Source organism: Amphiura filiformis, chromosome 18 (genome assembly GCF_039555335.1).
Source record: "Amphiura filiformis chromosome 18, Afil_fr2py, whole genome shotgun sequence".
Taxonomy (NCBI): domain Eukaryota; kingdom Metazoa; phylum Echinodermata; class Ophiuroidea; order Amphilepidida; family Amphiuridae; genus Amphiura; species Amphiura filiformis.
The window spans coordinates 19,417,195-19,437,326 of NC_092645.1; the positions used below are offsets into that span (position 1 = coordinate 19,417,195).

General features: G+C 35.7%; 1 protein-coding gene across 1 annotated transcript in view; it reads right to left on the minus strand.

The window, feature by feature from the left end:
• The window catches only part of LOC140139013 (anoctamin-4-like), an 89,392-nt gene extending 69,990 nt beyond the window's left edge, over positions 1 to 19,402 (minus strand). The window contains exons 1-7 of the mRNA XM_072160795.1: positions 19,298 to 19,402; positions 10,167 to 10,231; positions 7,613 to 7,759; positions 6,406 to 6,501; positions 3,455 to 3,588; positions 2,646 to 2,778; positions 1,095 to 1,152 (exon numbers count right to left, since the gene is read on the minus strand). Of these exons, the coding sequence (XP_072016896.1) occupies positions 1,095 to 1,152; positions 2,646 to 2,778; positions 3,455 to 3,588; positions 6,406 to 6,501; positions 7,613 to 7,759; positions 10,167 to 10,231; positions 19,298 to 19,355 (691 nt within the window). The 5' untranslated portion in view covers positions 19,356 to 19,402. The remainder of the gene's footprint in view (positions 1 to 1,094; positions 1,153 to 2,645; positions 2,779 to 3,454; positions 3,589 to 6,405; positions 6,502 to 7,612; positions 7,760 to 10,166; positions 10,232 to 19,297) is intronic.
• Between the last annotated feature and the right edge of the window lie 730 nt (positions 19,403 to 20,132).

A 20,132-nucleotide genomic window follows, 5' to 3' on the forward strand; every position in this document is an offset into this window, starting at 1 on the left:
AACTCGTCAGTTATATTCATCCTTCCTGTTCAATAAATTGATAATTTTGGATTATTCTGAAATGTACATTTTGTTAATTGGACTTTGCTTTCTCACTTGACACCCTATTCGTGAAAAACGAACAAGAATTGACCAAGATATGCGCCTCCAAAGCCTCAAACCCCAAAATCAAAAGTTGCATTTTCAACTATTTTCAATGGGAACGAATCGTTGTATTGCACACAAGCACCACGGGCCAATCAATAAAGCACAGTGTAACAGGCACAATTGAATCGTTAAAATTGCAACTTTTCATTTTGGGGTTCGAGAGTTTGGAGGCGCATATCTTGGTCAATTCTTGCTCAATGTTCACGAATAGGGTATCAAATGAGAAAGAAAAGTCCAATTAACAAAATGTATATTTCAGTATAATTCAAAATTATCAAGTTATTGAACAGCAAGGATGAATATAACTGACAAGTTTCTTTTTGTGCCTGGTGTATACTGTTATATACTTTATATCAACAACTTATTAGCAGTTACGAGGCCCATATGATTTCCATAGATGCATGTATTCAAATTACTCTGTAGAAACAAACCTCAAGACTCTGGCATTGTGACATAATCTATCTAACTTTGGGATAATAAATTTAGAATGTGCCCTCACAGAAGTGCATTTATTAAAAGGGTTCTAACTTTTTTAATCATTCATGCAAGATATATAAAAGTATACATTTTTGGAAAGGAAATTGGCCAATTAAGGAAGCTAAATATAAATACAGATTTGGTGTAAAAACAACAATATTTGGTAAAATCACACTCACAAAAAAAGGCATTTTTTTGCTTCAATTTATTTGGAACACACTATAGAAAAAGGAAAAATCCAAAATTTAGCCTTTGAGTGTTTTTTTATTTTGAAAACTAGACACTCCATTCCAAGGACTTTTTTTGTTGTTGATATTTATGGCCTTATTTTTGTGTATTATTGACCAAATTAAGGCCACCAATATAACTTTATCACTTTTGGCTAAAACTAAGAGCCATTTTTAGTCATTTTGCATGTCTTGGTTCATGTCCCTATTTAGGTGGAATAGCCCGTAGAATATTTAACTTACCAAATCTCTTGTCTCCTGTACCATCGTCATACCGGGTCTGCTCCAGAATCTCATAAACCTGTATATATATTAGGCCAAAAATAAAATGGTTTGTCCCTTATATAATTTGCAAAATAGTTATATATTTGCTATGCGAGTTTTTTTAAATAACCATATTATATGTGCTACATGCGATTTTTTGAAACTGTGTTCCTACTTTTTTCCTTGGCTGGCTGCTATATATGCAGACATGTTTTTGTCTTTCTGATAACTCATCTCTTAACCGTGACCCCTGGTCACTGTACCACAGAGTGTTCATCACTTCATCATTTATGCACACAATGTCATATAAGGTGCATATTGGTGCATTACGTGCAAATACGCCCGTGCTTCGTGTGGACTAACTAGCTTACAGTCTGTCCACTTTGAAGTACAAACCAAATCTGTGGCATCGGGGGTCGACGCTTTGCGTCACACGACGCGTAAGAGCGTGGTGCGCTCGGCAAGTACAAATCGTGCAGCACTTGGCGCGCCAAAGAAGCATAACACACGCATTGCACTGAAATAATTATTCTCATACCTCCAGTTTCGAGGTCTATTTACTTTGTACTTCTAGGTGGACAGACTGTAGTAAACAGGAGCAATTGCTAAAGTGGATAGAAACACTGCACAGGTGACATGTACTACAATTTGTCCACTCTGAAGTACAAAGTGACAACGCACGCGTATACAGCACGTTAACAGTACGTAGTGCTGCATCTCTGCTGCAGGTATGCGTGCCTTCAAAGTCGGCACAGTGTGTGCGTCTGCATCTGTACTTTGTACTTCAGAGTAGACAGTATATGGCGATTGATACCACAACAAATTACTTTTTATTGTTTCCCCATCATTCATATACACACCCCCTTGTGTGTGTTTGCCACCAACCGCGGTACACGTATGATCTAAACCCGGACGTGTGTATCGTGTTTTCATCGCCTAACAGTGGACTAAAATGGCCGATTTTTTGTGAATGATATGCAACAAAACTTCTGACTGTATTTTTTACACATATGGCCCACGGTTTTGAGCAAAAATCACTCAAATGCAATTAGCATGCATTTGAGGTCTATTGTAGCAGTTTGAGACCAAGTATGGTCCTCGGATGCAGGTAAGTCTACAGTTTAGAGTGAAAAATCTTGTGTGTGTCCTCTTTTGCAGGCAAACACCGACACTCAATAACGTACATATAACTTTTGATTTTTGTCATCTTCCTGTTCTATGGGCTCAACTGATTCATCAGGTTTGAGAAATTGGGGAACAAACTTTCCTGTACAAAAGAATGCTAAACCAAATCTTAAAAATTTCAGAGTTTTAATGGTGATTTCATTTGCAGAATAAAAGGGGAAAAAAGAAAAGAAAGGCTTGACCGACCAACCTTATTCGAAAGGTTCATCCACCAGAAAAACAGGGTTTTTTGGGGTTTTTCGTCGCCTTATACGACATTTGAAAACTATTACAGGAAAAGCTCAAATATAGGAAATACAGCTCAGGTCCCTTGAAGCCCTGAGAGTATACTTTAAGGTAACTCACGACTCGACTGCGTTCTGCTGGTGTGAAGAATGTCTGCTCAATTAGTGTTTGGTAATTTTCCTCTTTGTTGCTATTCTTCTTTTCTTTGAGCTTTCTTAGTTTCTTATTATGCTTATAGTGGAAGCTAAAGAACCTGAAAAGTAAATACACCATGCAGTGACTTTATCTTATATTTCTACATAGAGATTTGTTTCAGAAGACAGCATGCACAGCTTTTAACACTTTTTTTCCATGTTCCAAGCAAACTTTGTTTTAAGATGTTGGGAACAAATCTGTGCTTGATTAAAATATTAACATATAAGGCACAATTTTGCGATTGCCGGAGAAATCCTTTAACAAAACTCTGAATGTACTATTCCATTTGAAACCTTCCATAACCCTGTGGAACATTTCAGGAACATCTTCACAGAGGGAGTATGATTTTCAAATGGAATTGGGCAGGGTTACTTATGATTGTGATTCATGCCTGATAATTAATTTTCTAACATAAGCCATAATGTTGTGATTGCGGGATACATCCTTTAAGTACCCAAGCGCTAATGGGCTATTCCAGTTGAATTCCATACACTCCTATGGAAGACATGACCTTAATCTCCCACATAGGGGGTGTAGATTTCAAATGGAATCACCCATTCAGGTAACCCCACTTGAAATTCTCACCCCCAGTGTAGAAGATTAAGGTCATGTCTTCAATAGAGGTGTATGGATTTCAAATGGAATAGTCCAACAAGGGGCAGTCACCTTTTAGAAACAATATGAAAGTTGCGTGTTCCACAGGTTATAATCTATTATGTAATATTAGCTCTTACTCTTCCTTTCTTTCTATGGTGAACAGTTGTGTGGCGTACATTGTATCCGGCGAGATGGTCACATGGAATGGATCATACCGCTTCAGCTTCCCTTTGATTTTCAATAGAATACCTTCATCATCCTTTTGCTGTTCCTATGAAGAGAAATACAAAATACCGAATACCGTATAAGTGTTATTTTTGTGAGGATTTTATTTTGGTGAATCCAGCCATAACTGCAAAATTTAAAAGACAAAGCGGATACCTTGATACGCACAACTGGAATGAAAAGAGCAAGGTATACCAACTTAATGTGGGGAAACAAGTAAAATGGTTTACTCCATTTAAAATGCACACTACCCCTGTGGAAGATTTAAAATCTTCCATAGGCGGTGTATGAATGAAAATGGAATTCGCACATTAACGCGGCTGTGTACTCTAGCCATTGTTTCTTTCTCAAAATTGAGTTTTTATGATATGTTTGTACCTTGTTATGTTTTTTATAAATACAAGGAATGAAAATCCAGATTTGTAAACTCCAACTGCAATATTTTAAGGATTTTATTTCACTATTCCACTCGTGTTTGAAATTGAAAAGGAAAGAAAATCTTTGTTGTACCAGCAAGGTACACGGCGCAACAACTCATCGCGCGTTGCGTGTCGCGCAATTTGTTAACGCAGCACAAATACGCGACGCTTGTCTGCCGACGCTTATCTGCATGCGCTGGCGCATCTTATGGAAACACCACGGAAGCACTGATTTCACAAAAACCTAGTGGTCAAATGGCTCCGTTTTAGCTGATAAAATGTGGTTTTTTCAAGTTCTTTCCCCGATTTAAATATCAAGTTATGAATGGATTTCGCTCAAACTTCTCAAGGGGCTGTGGATTTACCCGATGTTCACGTAATATAAGTTTCAAAAACGAAAACTGTCGCATTCTTCTGTGAGATTCGATGAAAGTGCAAAATGTGACCACTTTAAACTTCAACGGCCATTATTTCAATGTTCATTTTCTCGGTAAAATTACGATTTAGGTACACGATAACTCAATAAATACAGCATCTATAGGTAAGCAAATATGATCATCGTAAAAAGCATGATCGGCTCAAGAAACGGTTTTCTCATTTTTTTATATTTTGGTCTATTTCCGATTTTGGGCATCATTTTGTGCAAATAGGCGTTTTTGAATTTTAAAAGTTCATTTTGATGCCTTATATGGTCAATATCTCAAAAAATAAGGCCAATATCAAAAAAATAATAAAACCGTTTTTGGAATGGAGCCTCAAGATTGAGCTAAAAACAAAATAAAATATTTTGGAAAGAGTGTTTTTTTGTTATGATGTACCTAACAAATATTGCCAAAAACTCACTTTTTTGTGATTTTTTTCAAAATTGTTGTTTTTAGCCCAAATCTGTATTTATATTAAGATTTATTGATGTCTTGCCTTCATAAAAATGTATACTTTTATATGTTTTATGCGAATAATTACAAAGTTATTGCACTTTTACTACATGCATGTCTGAGAGTACACAGCCACCTTAACCAACTCTATTTGCAACTCACCTTCCCTCTGTGGGAGATTCAGATCAAATATTTCTCAGAGTGTGTATGAAATTCAAATGGAGTTTGATTTAGCACTTCTGTGGGTCTTGAAATTGGTAATTTTTGGCAATTGAACTTTACCTACTTCTATGCCTACATTGCTTGTTTGTTTTTTTATCTCCCTCTGCATACCATCTAGTCTGTATTACACAGCCGTGACGTTAGTCACGGCTGTGTCTTTTTTCTTACAGGTTCTTTCTTTCTTCTTTCTGTCAACCATTACATTTGCTCTAGCACTCACATGCTTACATCGATTTTGACCTAACTTGGTCACAATGATCATTGACCGTGCCCTACATGTCACATGAAACTTGTGGGGTCAAAGGTCACGCAGGGGTCATAGGGGTCAAAAACGTGATTTCAACTAAAAATGCATCTTCTCTTACAAATTACGTAAAACAGTGATGCCACTTGCACACATGCATTGTAATAACCCAGTGTCTATAAGGTATACACAGATTTGGGGTCAAAGGTCAATAAGGGGTCACTTCCGGTATAAATCGAAATATCTTCAAAAAATTGTATTAGCTAAGAAAAACATAGGAGTGATGGTATGTTCACACATGAATTGTGTTTACCCAACGTATATATGGTATTTCTTATTTGGGGTCAAAGGTCATTAAGGGGTCATTTCCGGTATAAAACGAAATACCTTTAAAATGCATCTTCTCCCACAAATTACGTAGGACAGTGACACCACTTGCACACATGCATTGTTATTACCCAGTGTCAATGTGGTGTACACAAGATTTGGGGTCAAAGGTCATTAAGGGGTCACTTCCGGTATAAATCGAAATATCTTCAAAAAAATTTATTAGCTAAGAAAAACATAGGAGAGTGATGGTATGTTCACACATGAATTGTGTTTACCCAATGTATATATGGTATTTTTTTATTTGGGGTCAAAGGTCATTAAGCCCCTTCTGCCATAAATAACATTGCAAAGTGATGCCACATCCACACATGCATTAACATTACCCAATGTCTATGGGATTTTCATATATTTTGGGGTCAAAGGTCATTAAGGGGTTACAACACGGCTGTGTTTGTGGTCTTAGACCACAACTAGGTCTAGTTTTACTTGTTTCCCCATGGCAAGTGGTATGCTCTTTTTCTGGAGGGGTTCTTCAAAATTTTCTACAGAGATGTGTCACACACACTTTTGCATGTTGACTTTCTACTACTTTTTGCAGTTCCTGCAACCCATCAATACCTTTTCCAATACTTTTCACAAGAAGCACCCAAATCTGCCATAATTTGGTGATTTTAAGGCCAGAATAAGTAGAGGCTCATTCATCCACACCCAAATTTGAGATTTCTTGATATTTATCAACACTATGATGTATTCTGTCACTTGTATGAACTTACCTCAATAGGCTTTTTGAATTTGAGGATCTCAGCATATTTCATCATTGTCTCCCATGGTACATGAACTGTGATCAACATCGTATTATCATTGGCTTCCTGTAAAAACAAAGGCATTAAACAACAGGTCAGTATATACATGTAAAAAATTGTATTTTATATTTACAATACTAAGGATCTGTGCAATCATTAAAGGAAGTGTCCGGCAATCACAACATTATGTCTTATACGTTGAAAAAATAATTATCAAGGACGAATCACATGGTTTTATTTAAAACAAACTCATATTAACCATAAAAATGAATAAAAACAGCAATCATTCAATGCGCGATATTCAAATTTCCCGCGCCGAAATTTTCTAGAGCAATGACGTCATGGTTATTTGTGCTCATTGCTTCATTGAATTATTAGGGCATCTCTGTTTTAATCTCACTGTATGTTACAACCTTTTTCCATGTGAGTCAAATAGAAAAAAATAGAACCTCAATCATGACAAACAGAAGTAAATCGCTAGTGATTTCAATAGAAAGATACGCTCTTTCACCATTTCTGCCAAAATAGTCACATTCATACCAATTTTCCAAGAAAATTGAACCCATTGTTATACTAACGGTAGTGTTATTTCGATTCAGAAAATTAATTTCAATTCAATTCAGATTCAATTCTTATAAAATCATTTTGATGCAATTTCAATTCAACTCTTCTCTGCAAATTCAATGCATCAAAATTAACTACTAACCAATTTCAATTCCAATTCACAGCATTTGAATTCAATTCATATTCAAATTCAATTCTTATTACCAACACTGATACATTTTACCAGGCACTTGGCTAAAAGCAGTTCAGGGAGAAAGTAACTGTATGATAAGCTGACAATACAGGTGAAATGGCAGAATCAAAATACATATGCGTTTTCGATTCAATGAATCAAATTGAAATTAAAATAAAACACGCATTATGAGTCACTGCACTGAATTGAAATGAAAAAATAAAAACACTTTGATTCAATGCATTGAATTTAAATGAAAAAAACAAATATTTCAATTCAATTCATTGAACTGAAATGAAAAATGACCAAAATCAAATTCAATTCCAATGCATTGAAATAACACTTACTCACGGCTGTAATTTGAGGTCAAAAAGCTCAAAAAAAGTGTTCCACAAAAAATGGCCACTATAACCAATATTTCTTGCAACATAAAAAACATACCTGTGCTTTTTCTGGTTCTAATTTCAGTCCTTCTTCTTTCAAGTTTTCCTGAAATTTTGTTCTCTTCTTAAATCTCTTTTCCACTTTTTCTTTGTCATCTGACTCATTTTTGCCAACAATAATAACATAGTCGACGTATGTCTTCTTCTGTTTATAGTTAGAATAAATCAGTATAAAGGTTATTCTTGTGATGTAACCAGTCCGCCATCTTGTAGGCCTTATTTGAGTGCAATCAGCATTTGATCCATCGCACACAAATGCAACGGCGATTGCATAAAAATAAAAGGCTTTGGATGTAAGACATTTTTATGTGTAGCATTATCAGTTTGCACTACTTGATTTTTGTTACATTTGCACTTCACTGTATAAGTCTATGGCATAAAATTGCTACACATTTCCAAATTGTGTAGCAATGAAATTGCTACACATTTCCAAATTGTGTAGCAGCGTGATCCAGTGGCGTAGATTTCTTTTTGACATTGGAGGGGATGGGGTTGGAAATTTTTTTTTGAAGTATAGGGAATCCAGCACCTTTTGGCAATAGAATAAATTATAATACGAATGCGTGCGAAGTGCAAGAAAAATTTTTACATAAGCTAACTGGTGAAATATGGTGCAAAAGTAAAATAAATTTGCACAAAGCACACAAAAATTGGCACTTTTGAGGCTAAAATGGCCAAATGAGGAAACCCACATACAGGCATCAACATGGGGGGAGGGATGATTGTATGGATCACCCCCCTGGCAAAATATTAGTTTTTTTTTTAATGATACGGCGACCCCCTGGGATCTACACCCATGATGTGATCAAAATTGAGTAGCAGCTCCGCGATGCCGGCTATGGCCAACGCTGAGTGTAAAAACAACATAGTGAATAGTTTGGAATAGTCAATGGGCTATTTCCAGTTGAAATTCATGGAAGATGCAATCTGAAATTCACACTCCCTGTGTAGAGGATTACGGTCATCAGGCACGTATCCAGGGGTGGGGTGAAGGGGGCACGCGCCCCCGTGTAAAAAAAAAGGAGAGGGAGAGAAAGGGAAGGGGAAAGAGGGGAAGAGAGAAGGAGAAAGAGAGAAGGGGGCAAACATTGTGAGTATACATAAAGAGAAGGGGAGAGGGGAGGGAGGGGAGGAGAGGAGAGGAGAGGAATGAGAAAGAGAAGGAGAAAAGAGAAAAGGTTAAATTGAACGTGAGTAGGCCCATGCATAAAAAAGCATGCACAGTCGGGTCGATCGGATGTATAATAGGCATATATAGGCCTGTAATTATTTAGCCATTGCTTGAAGGCGAGTCCTCGGCCTAAAATCATGTGAAAATTAGTACTGCGGGCCCACCGACAGGGCCCGTCACCGTTTTTTCATCAAAGTCAGTACAGACGGACTCAGTGATGCTCAACATCAATTACATGATCTATCCATGCATGCTTTAGTACTTTCTTTGCGAGTCTCACGTCTTCTAGGCCTAAAGTGTCAGTGGACCAGTGTAACATTTAAAATTGAGTTCGGGCCCTTTTTTGTAGTTGAAAGCAATAATATAAATAGTGTAAAATGATGCACCAAAATGGCTTCAATTCGATCAGGCCCGTAGCCAGGATTTTTTGTGGGGGGGGGGGGTGCTGATTTTGAAAAGGGGACTTTTTACCAGGGAGGGGCAATTTTGTGAAAAGTGGACTTTCTTCCCCAAATATGGCCCTTTCTGCTCAAAAAAGCTTTTAAAAGTTGATTTTTTGGGTCGTTACGCTCGCAAATTCTTAAATTTTTGGACTTTTTGTATACTTTTGCAAATTTGAGGGCATCCCGGGGTGGCTACGGGCCTGATTATTCGACCTTCATTTTGCAAAATTTCCCAACTTCTGAGGGAGGAACACCCCCCTCAAATGCGCCCCCCCCCCACGTATGGATAACCAGTGGCCGTTTTCGCTACTGTATTACACGCTTGTATGCTTTAGGCAATAACTTAATATTTAGGCCTACAGTAATAGTAAATAATGTAACTTTTTCTAACTAAAATTGTACACAATAATAGTGTCAAAATCGCCCATCAAATGGCTTCAATTGGGCCTTCATTTTGCAAAATTTCGGGCAAAATTGATAAAGCAATAATTTGAAAACTTGACCACGAATTGGGCCCTCATTTTTTCGACTTTTTCAAATTAAAATTTTACATAATATTAATAGTGCCAAAATGGTCAACCAAATGGCTTCAATTAGGACTTCATTTTGTAAAAGTTTCTCACTTCTCAGGGGGGCACATCCCCCCTCAGACACCCCTACCTTGCGCAAGCGCTCAGAGATGTCCGCTTCGCGGCCATATTATATTTGACAAAGATCTGCTTTGCGCCCCCGGTCTACATATTCCTGGCTACGCGCCTGGTCATGGCGGCTGCAACTAAAGGTTACATTTTGCTCAATAAAATAGTTAAATTAAAATAATATTCAACTGACTAAGTATGAGAATATCCTCTACCGTGTGATAGACAACAAGCAGGTCCAATATTTATCGTTGTGGATACTGCTCCAACATCATCATCATCAACAGATTCAATACTCACTTTATCAGGATCAGTTTTCTGCATTTCTATGTCTTCATTGTCTGGTAATATAGCACCTTTGGATGCTGTGAATTTGAAAAGGACAATACTTGGATAAATTCCGATTCAATTCATTATTCTGAATTCAAATGATTAGGTACGGCAAAGTCTATCATGCTTTGCTCGCCCACACTTCATTTTTGGGAATCCATTATTGAGATTCTTATAAAAAAGTTAATAAACTGTTTTAGTTCACTTAGTGTGTCACCAATTTCATTTTGAATTCAAAAGAAGTTTTGGATGAAATATGTGTTAATTCAAAAACTTAATTTACATTGAAACTATTAGAAAATGAAATTGAAACCATAAAGATATGCTATAATGATACGTACACTATTATACATTGAGTCAGAATCCAATTTAATTTGAAAACCACAATTATTATTATTATGCCTGCGTCGCAGCAAATACAATTATATATTTTTAAAATGTTACAAACATGTCGAGGGTTGAGAGCCAGAAAACTCAGAATCACCTGATCCCACAAGCATAAAGTCACCAGGGCACTATGGAAGATACAGTGCATTAATCATGACAATATTCAATAGAAAACAAATGACATTATGGAGGAAATATTGACTTTGAAGACCAAAGCAAGGAGCCAACTTTAAGCTAATTTGAGAGAGCTGGTCATAGTGAGTTAAGTCATTCTGGTTCTATATTACCCTTGATGTTTTGGTTTGGTCAAAACATACCATTTAAATGTCATTCAAACATGTTAAATATAATGTTTTATATGAAAAAATACAACAACAACAGTTTATAATTCTTGTCAAAATGTTATTGTATAAAAAATTTTGCACCCTTTTGCAAATATTTTGTTTGCACTTTTACATTATAAATGTTTTTCAACAAGTTTTCAAAGATGTTTTTGAATGTTTCATACCCTTAATATACCCTTTTTAAACCAATTTTTCTTATATTCACAATTACAAACAGTTACACATTGGAGCCTCTGGGTAACAAATATTTTCAAAGGCTTTTAAATTTTGGGTTCTGAAATAACCGCAAAAAATAAAAACATGCCAAATTTTTCAGCTATAAGTCACTTCCATGATAATTTAAAAAATATCATAAATAAATCACATCCAAGGATGAGCTAATATATTTCCTTCACTTAAAATAGCTAGGTTTTTCAAATATAGGATCCACAGGGATCACACCACTAAATCAAGTTCCTATTCTTTTATGTGTTAAAAGGTACCTAAGAAATCATCATTTTCTCATAGTTAGAACATGCTAGGGCATTCAAAACACAATTTTTCTAAAAGTTGGTGATATATTCTACCCTAAAACCACCATTTTTTTGGTAGTTGAGCGGCTTGATTTTTCGCAGTGGTGCATTGAACATGATGTAAACCATACCAAAGCCTACATCTCAGCGCCTCTATGCTGTGACGTCATTTGGTGCATGGAACTAAAAAACCTTCCTAAAATGTCAGAACTGTAATATTTTTTATTATTTTATGCTTGGATGATAAGAAAAACATCACATAGCACAACTATCACCAAAAAATGGGCACAGCCTTCATTTCAAACTTGTTTTCCATTAAAATACACCTGGTATGGTCACTGGTCAGCGAATAAAAAACACTGGTTGTTATTTGTTGAGTCAGATATAGGGTTGGACCTGATTTAATGGTGTGATCTCCACAACACAACTTATAAGCTCCCCGGTTCCCCCTAATGCTTTTTGGTTTTTGAAATGAATCAAAAAATATTTTACGAAATGGAAAAATGTAAAAAGATATGTGTAGCCTTATTTGTTTTACACATTTGGACCAATTTATAGTGTAACACTTCATTGTGTTCAGTCACAATGGTTCACTCATTATAAAAGAGGTCATTTAAATTGAAAGTTGCATCTGAGTCCATAGAGTCAACTCAAACAATATAGTATAAGCCATGCACTGGCCTATTCATGTGTATGTATTTTGTTAAGGAAAGTTAACTCCTATGGACTCAACTTTCAAAGTTACCTTTTTTTTTTACATAATGTACCATTGTGACCAAATGCACTGATGTGTGAGTCTATTGGTCCATGGTGAGTACAAAATGTAAAACAAATAATTAGGCTGTACGTATCTTTTAAAAGCAGGGGGCAGCAAAAAAGAAGGGGCGGCAAAAAGAATTATTAACTAGAGCGGTTCTCGGCTTTGGCATGTTCTCCGCATTCATGCAGTTCTCGGTAGTGTGGGTTGGTCCGTATGTGACGTTTCTGTTCAGAACCTTGTGTGACCCTTCCCCCAGAAAAAAAATCATCCGCCACCACTGGTTATAACAAGGGCCTTGTAAATGCAACTGGTGAGACAGAGCCTCGAATGACGTTTGTGTTTTCAGTCTGATTTCAGTTCCCTAACAGGTACAAAGTTTACGCATTATCATTAGGCCTACCAAGTATTGTAATTTGTATGTCCTATAATCTCTTATGTATGACATGGATCTTTACCATGATTGTGCAAGCCAAAAAATATCATTTCAATACCCCAAACATGCGTTAAAAAAGACCATGTTTTACACATGCAACCTCAAGTTTAGACATATAATTTAATTTTCCCTAAACCCTCATGCACGGAAAAATCATGCCGCCACCATTGGTTATGACAAGGGCCTTTTAGGGTGCACACCAGTAAATAACCCTCACTGACTTTCTGTACAGACAGGGGCCGGAAAACAACTCAGTTCTTCAAAACTTCCCTTTCTGCAAGCAGACGGTCAGATGACGACATCCATTGTAAAAATTAATATATGGATTTCAGGATTTTTTTTTCCAGAAATATTGTAAAAAGTTCAACCTATAACCCATACAGCTAACGCCACCTCACAAACAGCTTGGTGTTTCTGAAATGTAACACATTTTGAAAGTCGTCATAAAAAGTCGGATCCTGCTAAATTTACACAGACAATCTAATTTACAGGCCTAAATGATGATTAAATATGAATCAGGGCCTAATAGTTGCCTTTTAAGCCTTTTCTAATGTATTACATTAAGTCATATTGCACATTTCCTCGTTTCAAATACTGTTTTTTTCCTTCCAGGGTGTATCTAGACTTCTCCGTACTCCACTTGCCAATTGTGCTTCTGGCTATTGCATTTAAGCTTAAAACTCTGATTATTATTTGTGCACAATTGATAGATTTTCACATCTAATCTTTTCAGTCACCGTCGCCCTCTGTTTGTTAGCTTCCCAAGTGGACTACTGACTTTGGATTGCGGATAACTTTTTAACACGGGATTCTATGGAGAGTTAGGCCAATTTCTGGCCTAACTAAAATTGGTCATGATGTAATGCATCTTTAAATGAATCTGGCTTGTGATTGGTCCCCAGATATCGTTATTGATTGAACAAATTCATCAGGACCGGTAGAGTAAACTAGTAAACCAGAGTTCGTAGTATCTGATCCAAGAAAATGCACTTACTGTATGCGTTTCAACAACCACTGTTGTCTTTGTCAACACTTGATGAGGAGTGACTGCAATCTACTGACAACCAACGCTAGAGGGATATGTAAAATCAGGCGGTTTTTGGCGATTTTAGCCATTAAGCCCCCCCACCGCATAAATCTGAAAGCCCTCTGAGCCCCCCCTCCTGGAGACGCTATGGCAAAATCAAGGAGCGAAACTATACTACCTTGTTTCTCAATAAAATGTAACGGGTACATCAGGCAACTATGAGAGCCAAAAAGGCCTCAAATTGAGCAAAGAAAGACATTAATTTTCACGTGCATTTCAACCAAGACGCTTCATTAGTGGTGTTCGCCCTTAATGTCATATTATCATGACCGTTTTATTTTGTTTTATGTTAAGGGCTGGGGTATGAGCGTTTGGACAGTATTTATTGTGGGACATTAGAGCACATCAGACATATCAATTGCATTCTGAATACTAAGAATGTCCTGATATCAAATAATTTTGATTTTTTAAATTCGCAATGTAATACACATTTTATGACAAATCATTAAAAATTGATATTTTTGATATATAACAGTCCTCGAAGTAAATTTTATAAATTTAATGATACATTCTTTAAGTATATGTAGCTGGGAGGAAAGGCCGACGATCAATTGAAAATTTTGAGCTTTCATGTATTGAAGATATGGTCTTTTTGGGAAATAAAATCCATATCGTCAATATGAAAGGTCAAAATTTTCAATTGATCGTCGGCTTTTCCTCCCAGCTACATACACTTTAAGAATATGTCATTAGATTTATAAAATTTACTTCGAGGACTGTTATATATCAAAAATTTGAAAAATATCAAATTTTAATAATTTGTCATAAAATTTGCATTATATCGTGAATTTCAAAAATGAAAATTATTTGATATGAAAAGACATTCTTCAGTATTCAGAATGCAATTCGATATGTCTGATGTGCTCTCATTTCCCACAAAAATACTGTCGAAACGCTTCATTCCAGATCCCTTAAGTATATGTCATATTACATGTTTCACATTTGTACGATTTTAAATAATTCTTTATCATGTTTATAGGACATGCTCTGTTATATTTTTATATCCTCTTTTCATTCTTGAAAAGATAGATCATGCTTTTTATTTCACCCATTGGGTATTTCTTTATTAATTTGTGTTTATATGGCGATTTCAAGTGGGATAATAACTCCTGGATGACGTAAGCATAATGTTGATAGATTTAAATATCATTATAAATAGGCACTTAATAATAATGATATTGAAATAAATTGATAAATAGATAAATTAATAGATAAATAAATAAAAGATATATAAGCCTAGATAAATAATAAATAAATGATAAACTAGGAGTAAATTGCAAACATTAAATATCTTAGAGCAAATGAGCATTTAATAAGTTTTTTCTATATTTATTTTGCCCCTTCTTGTACGTTTTATCATTATTTTATCTTTTACTAATTTTTTTGGGACATGCTCGCTTATTTATTTTTTATGTGTTCCTCTTATCATTTGTGAAGTATTTCTTTATTTTTGTTTTAGTACAAGTGATCACTGAGTATGTTTAACTGTGGAAATATCGGTAGATAAGGTGTTTTTATTTCACCCTTGAGTATTATTTATAAGTGTATCAACATACATTTCACATGTCATGATTTTTCATTGTTTTATTTTAAAGCAATTCTTTATTGGGGTGCATGCTCTCATATATTAGGTGTTTTTTTTTTTTTTGTTCCTCTTGTCATTCTTGATAGATGGCTGTTTATTTATGTCGCGTGTTAAGTATTTTTTTAATTTTTGGTCGAAGTGTATAATTATCATCACATGCTGTACGCTGTTTATTTATTTCGCCCTCATTTTCTTTACTTTTGTTTTTAGATCTTTAGTTCTTTATTTTTGTTTCTGTGAATATCATCCGAAAAGTAGGCCTTCTGCACATTATGATTTTTCCTTGCTTTATTTAACTCTTTACTGGGGTGCATGCTCTCTGCTGGTTTTTTCATGTTCCTCTTATCATTATTGACAAGATAGCACCTGCTGTCGCGCTGTTTATTTATTTAGCCCTAAATTATTTCTTTACTTTTGTTTTTAGATTTTGAAGTTGATATCATGATATCACACGCTATGTTTTATACCAACCGCATTGTCTGGTTAAAGACAGTTCTCGTTTTAAATCCTGAATACAATGTCAACATTCAGTTCGTTCACCTCACAATGCGGTGCGATGTTATATAACTGTATATATTGCAGGGTTGCCAAACCCGCGATGTAATAGGCCTAGGTCAATAGGATGAGTTTTGAAGATTTTCCTCGCGACAATTTCCTGTCCTATAGACACCAATTGATGGTTAAGAAAAATATTGCATGACTTCTCAACATTGGCTTACGCGACTTCTGATAGTTTTTTATCTCATAGAAACCAACGGTTGATAAAAAAAATATTGGGCGACTTTTCAATGATTTGACCATGCGGTTTGCCCTCATTTGTTTGGCAACCGTGGTCTGTGTTAAGTGAATATATTTCGGTAAGAAAATAATTATCATAGACCATGTAGACAGAACGGACAATAGTCATAGGCGCTCTCCTCCATTTTGAGAAATATACTTTTACACACACACACTACATTTATAATTAAAATGATCAGCCTTAAAGTTTTACCTTTTAGTGGGTTAAGCCAAACCTAAATGGATGAAATATAAATCAACACTTCTGGCACTGATTGGTTTCCGTAGTTGTTATATGGAATACTGAGCTGTCTGTAGCTACAAAATTGTCTGCAAATCGGCTTTTGCCGGGCCTCTCTTTTTCTGCGTTTTTCTCATTAAATTAGGGTCCCGTTCAAATAAAAAATAAACTGGTGTCTAGATGTAATCACAGTTAACACACCAGGAAAATTATAGAATATACAACAACCTAGTTACACCTGTAGACTGCGAACAAACATGCACCTGGCCAGACCTGGCCGTAAAACAAAGTGTTCTCCCTACGGATACCCTTAAGGGTCACACAAAGAAAAAGGGCAGAAGAATTATGAAAAATGTATCAAAATTTTTAAAAATAATTGGACTATACATCAAAATTTTGTGCTTTTCGTCGCTAGCGCTTATAAACTTTTTTTTTTGCTCTTCACTTTTTCAAACCATCAAAAAAAAAAGGGATCAACCTTTCCCGACTGTTGATGAAGGGGCGTCAAAATTTCCCTTTTCTTCAGCTCCCCAGGGGAGAAGCGGACACAGTACGCCACTGAAATATGTTATATATCAAGTTGTGGATCTTATATATAAAAGAGACTGCAGTCAAGTGTCAGAACTGTGTAACTGTATTAAACTAAAATTATTCACACACAACATACAAAAGTATACATTTTTAGAAAGGAAAAGTCAAGGAATCTAAATAGAAACACAAATTTGGTTTAAAACAACCATTTTGGAGAAAATCACACACAACATGTTAGTTTTCAATCAAAATTTAAAATAAAATGTACCTGTTCAAAATTTGGCCTTGATATTTTTTAATCTTGAGACTGCACTCTGTGGCATCCAATGCTTTTTTTCTTTTGGAGATATAGCCTAAATTAAATTTAAATTAGTTACCAAATAAGGCAAAAACTAATTTTTAGTCAAACATTGGGCTGGGCTCTTTTACTTCTAAGGCTTGCAGCCCCTTAAAGGTTTGAATACAAGTTTTGTAAATGCAGAACCAGTGAACCAGTGAAATTGCAATGATTGTGAAACTAAAGTTACATGACATAGGCCTACTTAGCACAGAAAAGGTAAAAAATTACATAGCATTTGAGAAATGAAACTGAAAGATTTCCTTTGAATCATAAAGTTTGAATGTGGAGAGGTCTGTGCAATTACCTGAGGGTGGACGCAAAGCCTTAAAAATAATGGGGGGGGGGTACCCCTCTGGTGCCGACACTGCCAAGTGCCAATCAATGAATTTGCAATTGAAAGGGAGCACTCTAAATTTCATCATGAGTTCAGATTCTCACATTTTTAGTATGTAAGCATTATATTGTGCAAACCTGAAAAAAGTCTAGTATAAAAAGATGAAGTCAAATGTATGCATTCCATGCATACTATAATTCTTGCACAACATTATACAGGCCAGCATGCTTATATAGGCTTTTTACCTTGGCTTGAACATTTTGTTTGAGCCTGGTCCCATCAGGAGCCAAGCGTGTCTCCACATGGAGCGACCATTTAAACAAACAAACACTAAAATAGGATTTCAAATTTGGTTTATATGCACACACAGCTAACATTGGGGACATGCAGCTATGATGAAACTTTTACTTTAAACCACACACAGCTCCAGTGGCGTTGTTGGTCATTTGGGGGAAATCAGTCATTTCCCCCGAAATGACTGATTTCGCCCGCACCTTACACTCCTAATCAGACTCCATTTGGGGAACCGAACAACCTGCCCCCCCCCCTCAAATTCAATGTGCTGCGCACGCCACTGCATTGAGGACATGCAGCCATGATGAAACATTTTTTGGATTCATTTGCTGTTTATGAAAGAAGAATGAGTCAATGATCAACATGCCACAAACAAGACCTGTTTATGCCTGTTGATTCTTTTGTGGTAGAACACACACACAAAATATCATGTATAGTGGGACATTTTGCTTTTAAATCTGTGAAAATATTTATACACATAATACTTTAATATTGTGAATATATTTGGAAACATGAATTAAACACCCACTAAACTGTCCAAAATCGATAAAATTGTGAACAAATAACCCAACGAAAATATCAAAGTATACAGTACACAGACAATGTTTGATTGTCTCTACAATGGGCAGGTGCATACACAATTAAGGGGGGGTAGTCCTAGTCTAGTCGGAACAAAAAAATACCGCTATTTTTGCCCCTTGATTTCACCCTGGAACTGCCACTGTATGGGGGCAAAGAACAGTATTGAATTAAACATGTTGTTTTAAAAACATTTATATATTTTCAAAGTGTACATTAAGTAGGTTTTCATAGATTTTGAGTTAAAAGCAAACCAGAATTCCATTGCTTTCAAGAAAATGAATGAAAAATGAGTGAATGAAAGAAAGATATATGTGACGCTCACGAGAATAAAGAACGAAATAAAAGTAAACTTAAACTGAAAATTAAGCAAGAACGGAGCACACACCAATACCAAGTAAAAAACACAACAACAACAAAAGTTGTCTCAGAAACATTTGGCAATAATGCTGTGCTATTCCATTTTTGTTGGTGTTGAGAAAAAAACGCTATCTGCTATGTGGGATTTTTTATTGCATTTGTGCCACCTTTTTTTTCATTTTAACGTCTGAAATGGGTTAATGGGTTGTCACAGCAAATCAAATTTTGCACAGTATTAGTATCTAAGACAAACCTTTAGGGGCCATTCAATATTTATGCCAGGGGGGAATGAGAGTATAAAAAAACCAATTGACAATAAAATGCATTCCTCCCTTGCATTTTTTAGTCCACTTAAAAATTTTGAATTTACCCCTTGTTTCCAGATTTTCTCCATTTAAAACTGTAACATTCCCCCCTCATGGTACATAACATTCAGATTCCCCTCAAAACCCCAAAACATTTAGATTCCCTCAACCCCCCGGCATAAATATTGAATGGTCCCTAAATACAGAATTGTTTTCAAAACAGTCAACTTACCACGGGTAGGCTTATCTCTCCTCAGGCTAGCTGGGAGCATCCCCTTTAAATAATCCATTACGACGCACAACCCAAATTCCGCTGTTTCACCTCCGCAATAAAATATTGACTACACACATCAACCAATCTTCTATAGAAAAAATTTCAACTTTTCTCTTTACTGAAACTTATACTGCCAGTCAATTCACAAGCCTCCCAGTATCATGTGTGCATCACACTGTTACGTTTTGGCAAATGAACCTAACAATGATAAAACTATGCAATATATGAACCAAACTATTATGTACTTTAATTTCCCTGAATTTGCAAACTTTCGTTTTCAGCAACTCTACCTGCTTCAGTCAAGCGTACATCTGATGCATGCATGGGATTATTTTTTTTAATAAATTTTAATTTCAAAATGAAACCATAAGGTTTGAATGGAATTTGTATTTATCCAACCATGACAACTAACAAGTTCAATAAAATGTTATTCAATAAAAGGTTATTCCATATAAAATCCACACCCCCTGTGGAAGATTTCACTACCATCTTAAAGTGGTAGGAATGTACAAAAAATTCATTAATTTCAGGAGCCTCCCTGAGAATCAGAGAGGGTTGGCATCTATGTGCAATCTTATATAAAATTGGTTGATATTTTTCAAACCTGATTTTTGGCATTATTTGTAATGTTTTTTACACAAGTCACAACTTGTACCCAAATAAACTCCTCAACAAAAGTTTGGAAAGTTTTTTCAAGTATCTGTATCTCCAATTATTTGTGACATATTCATATCGTGTTGCATATCACTGGATAGCTACAATAGTTTCCTTTACAATGACACCCCATTTGAAT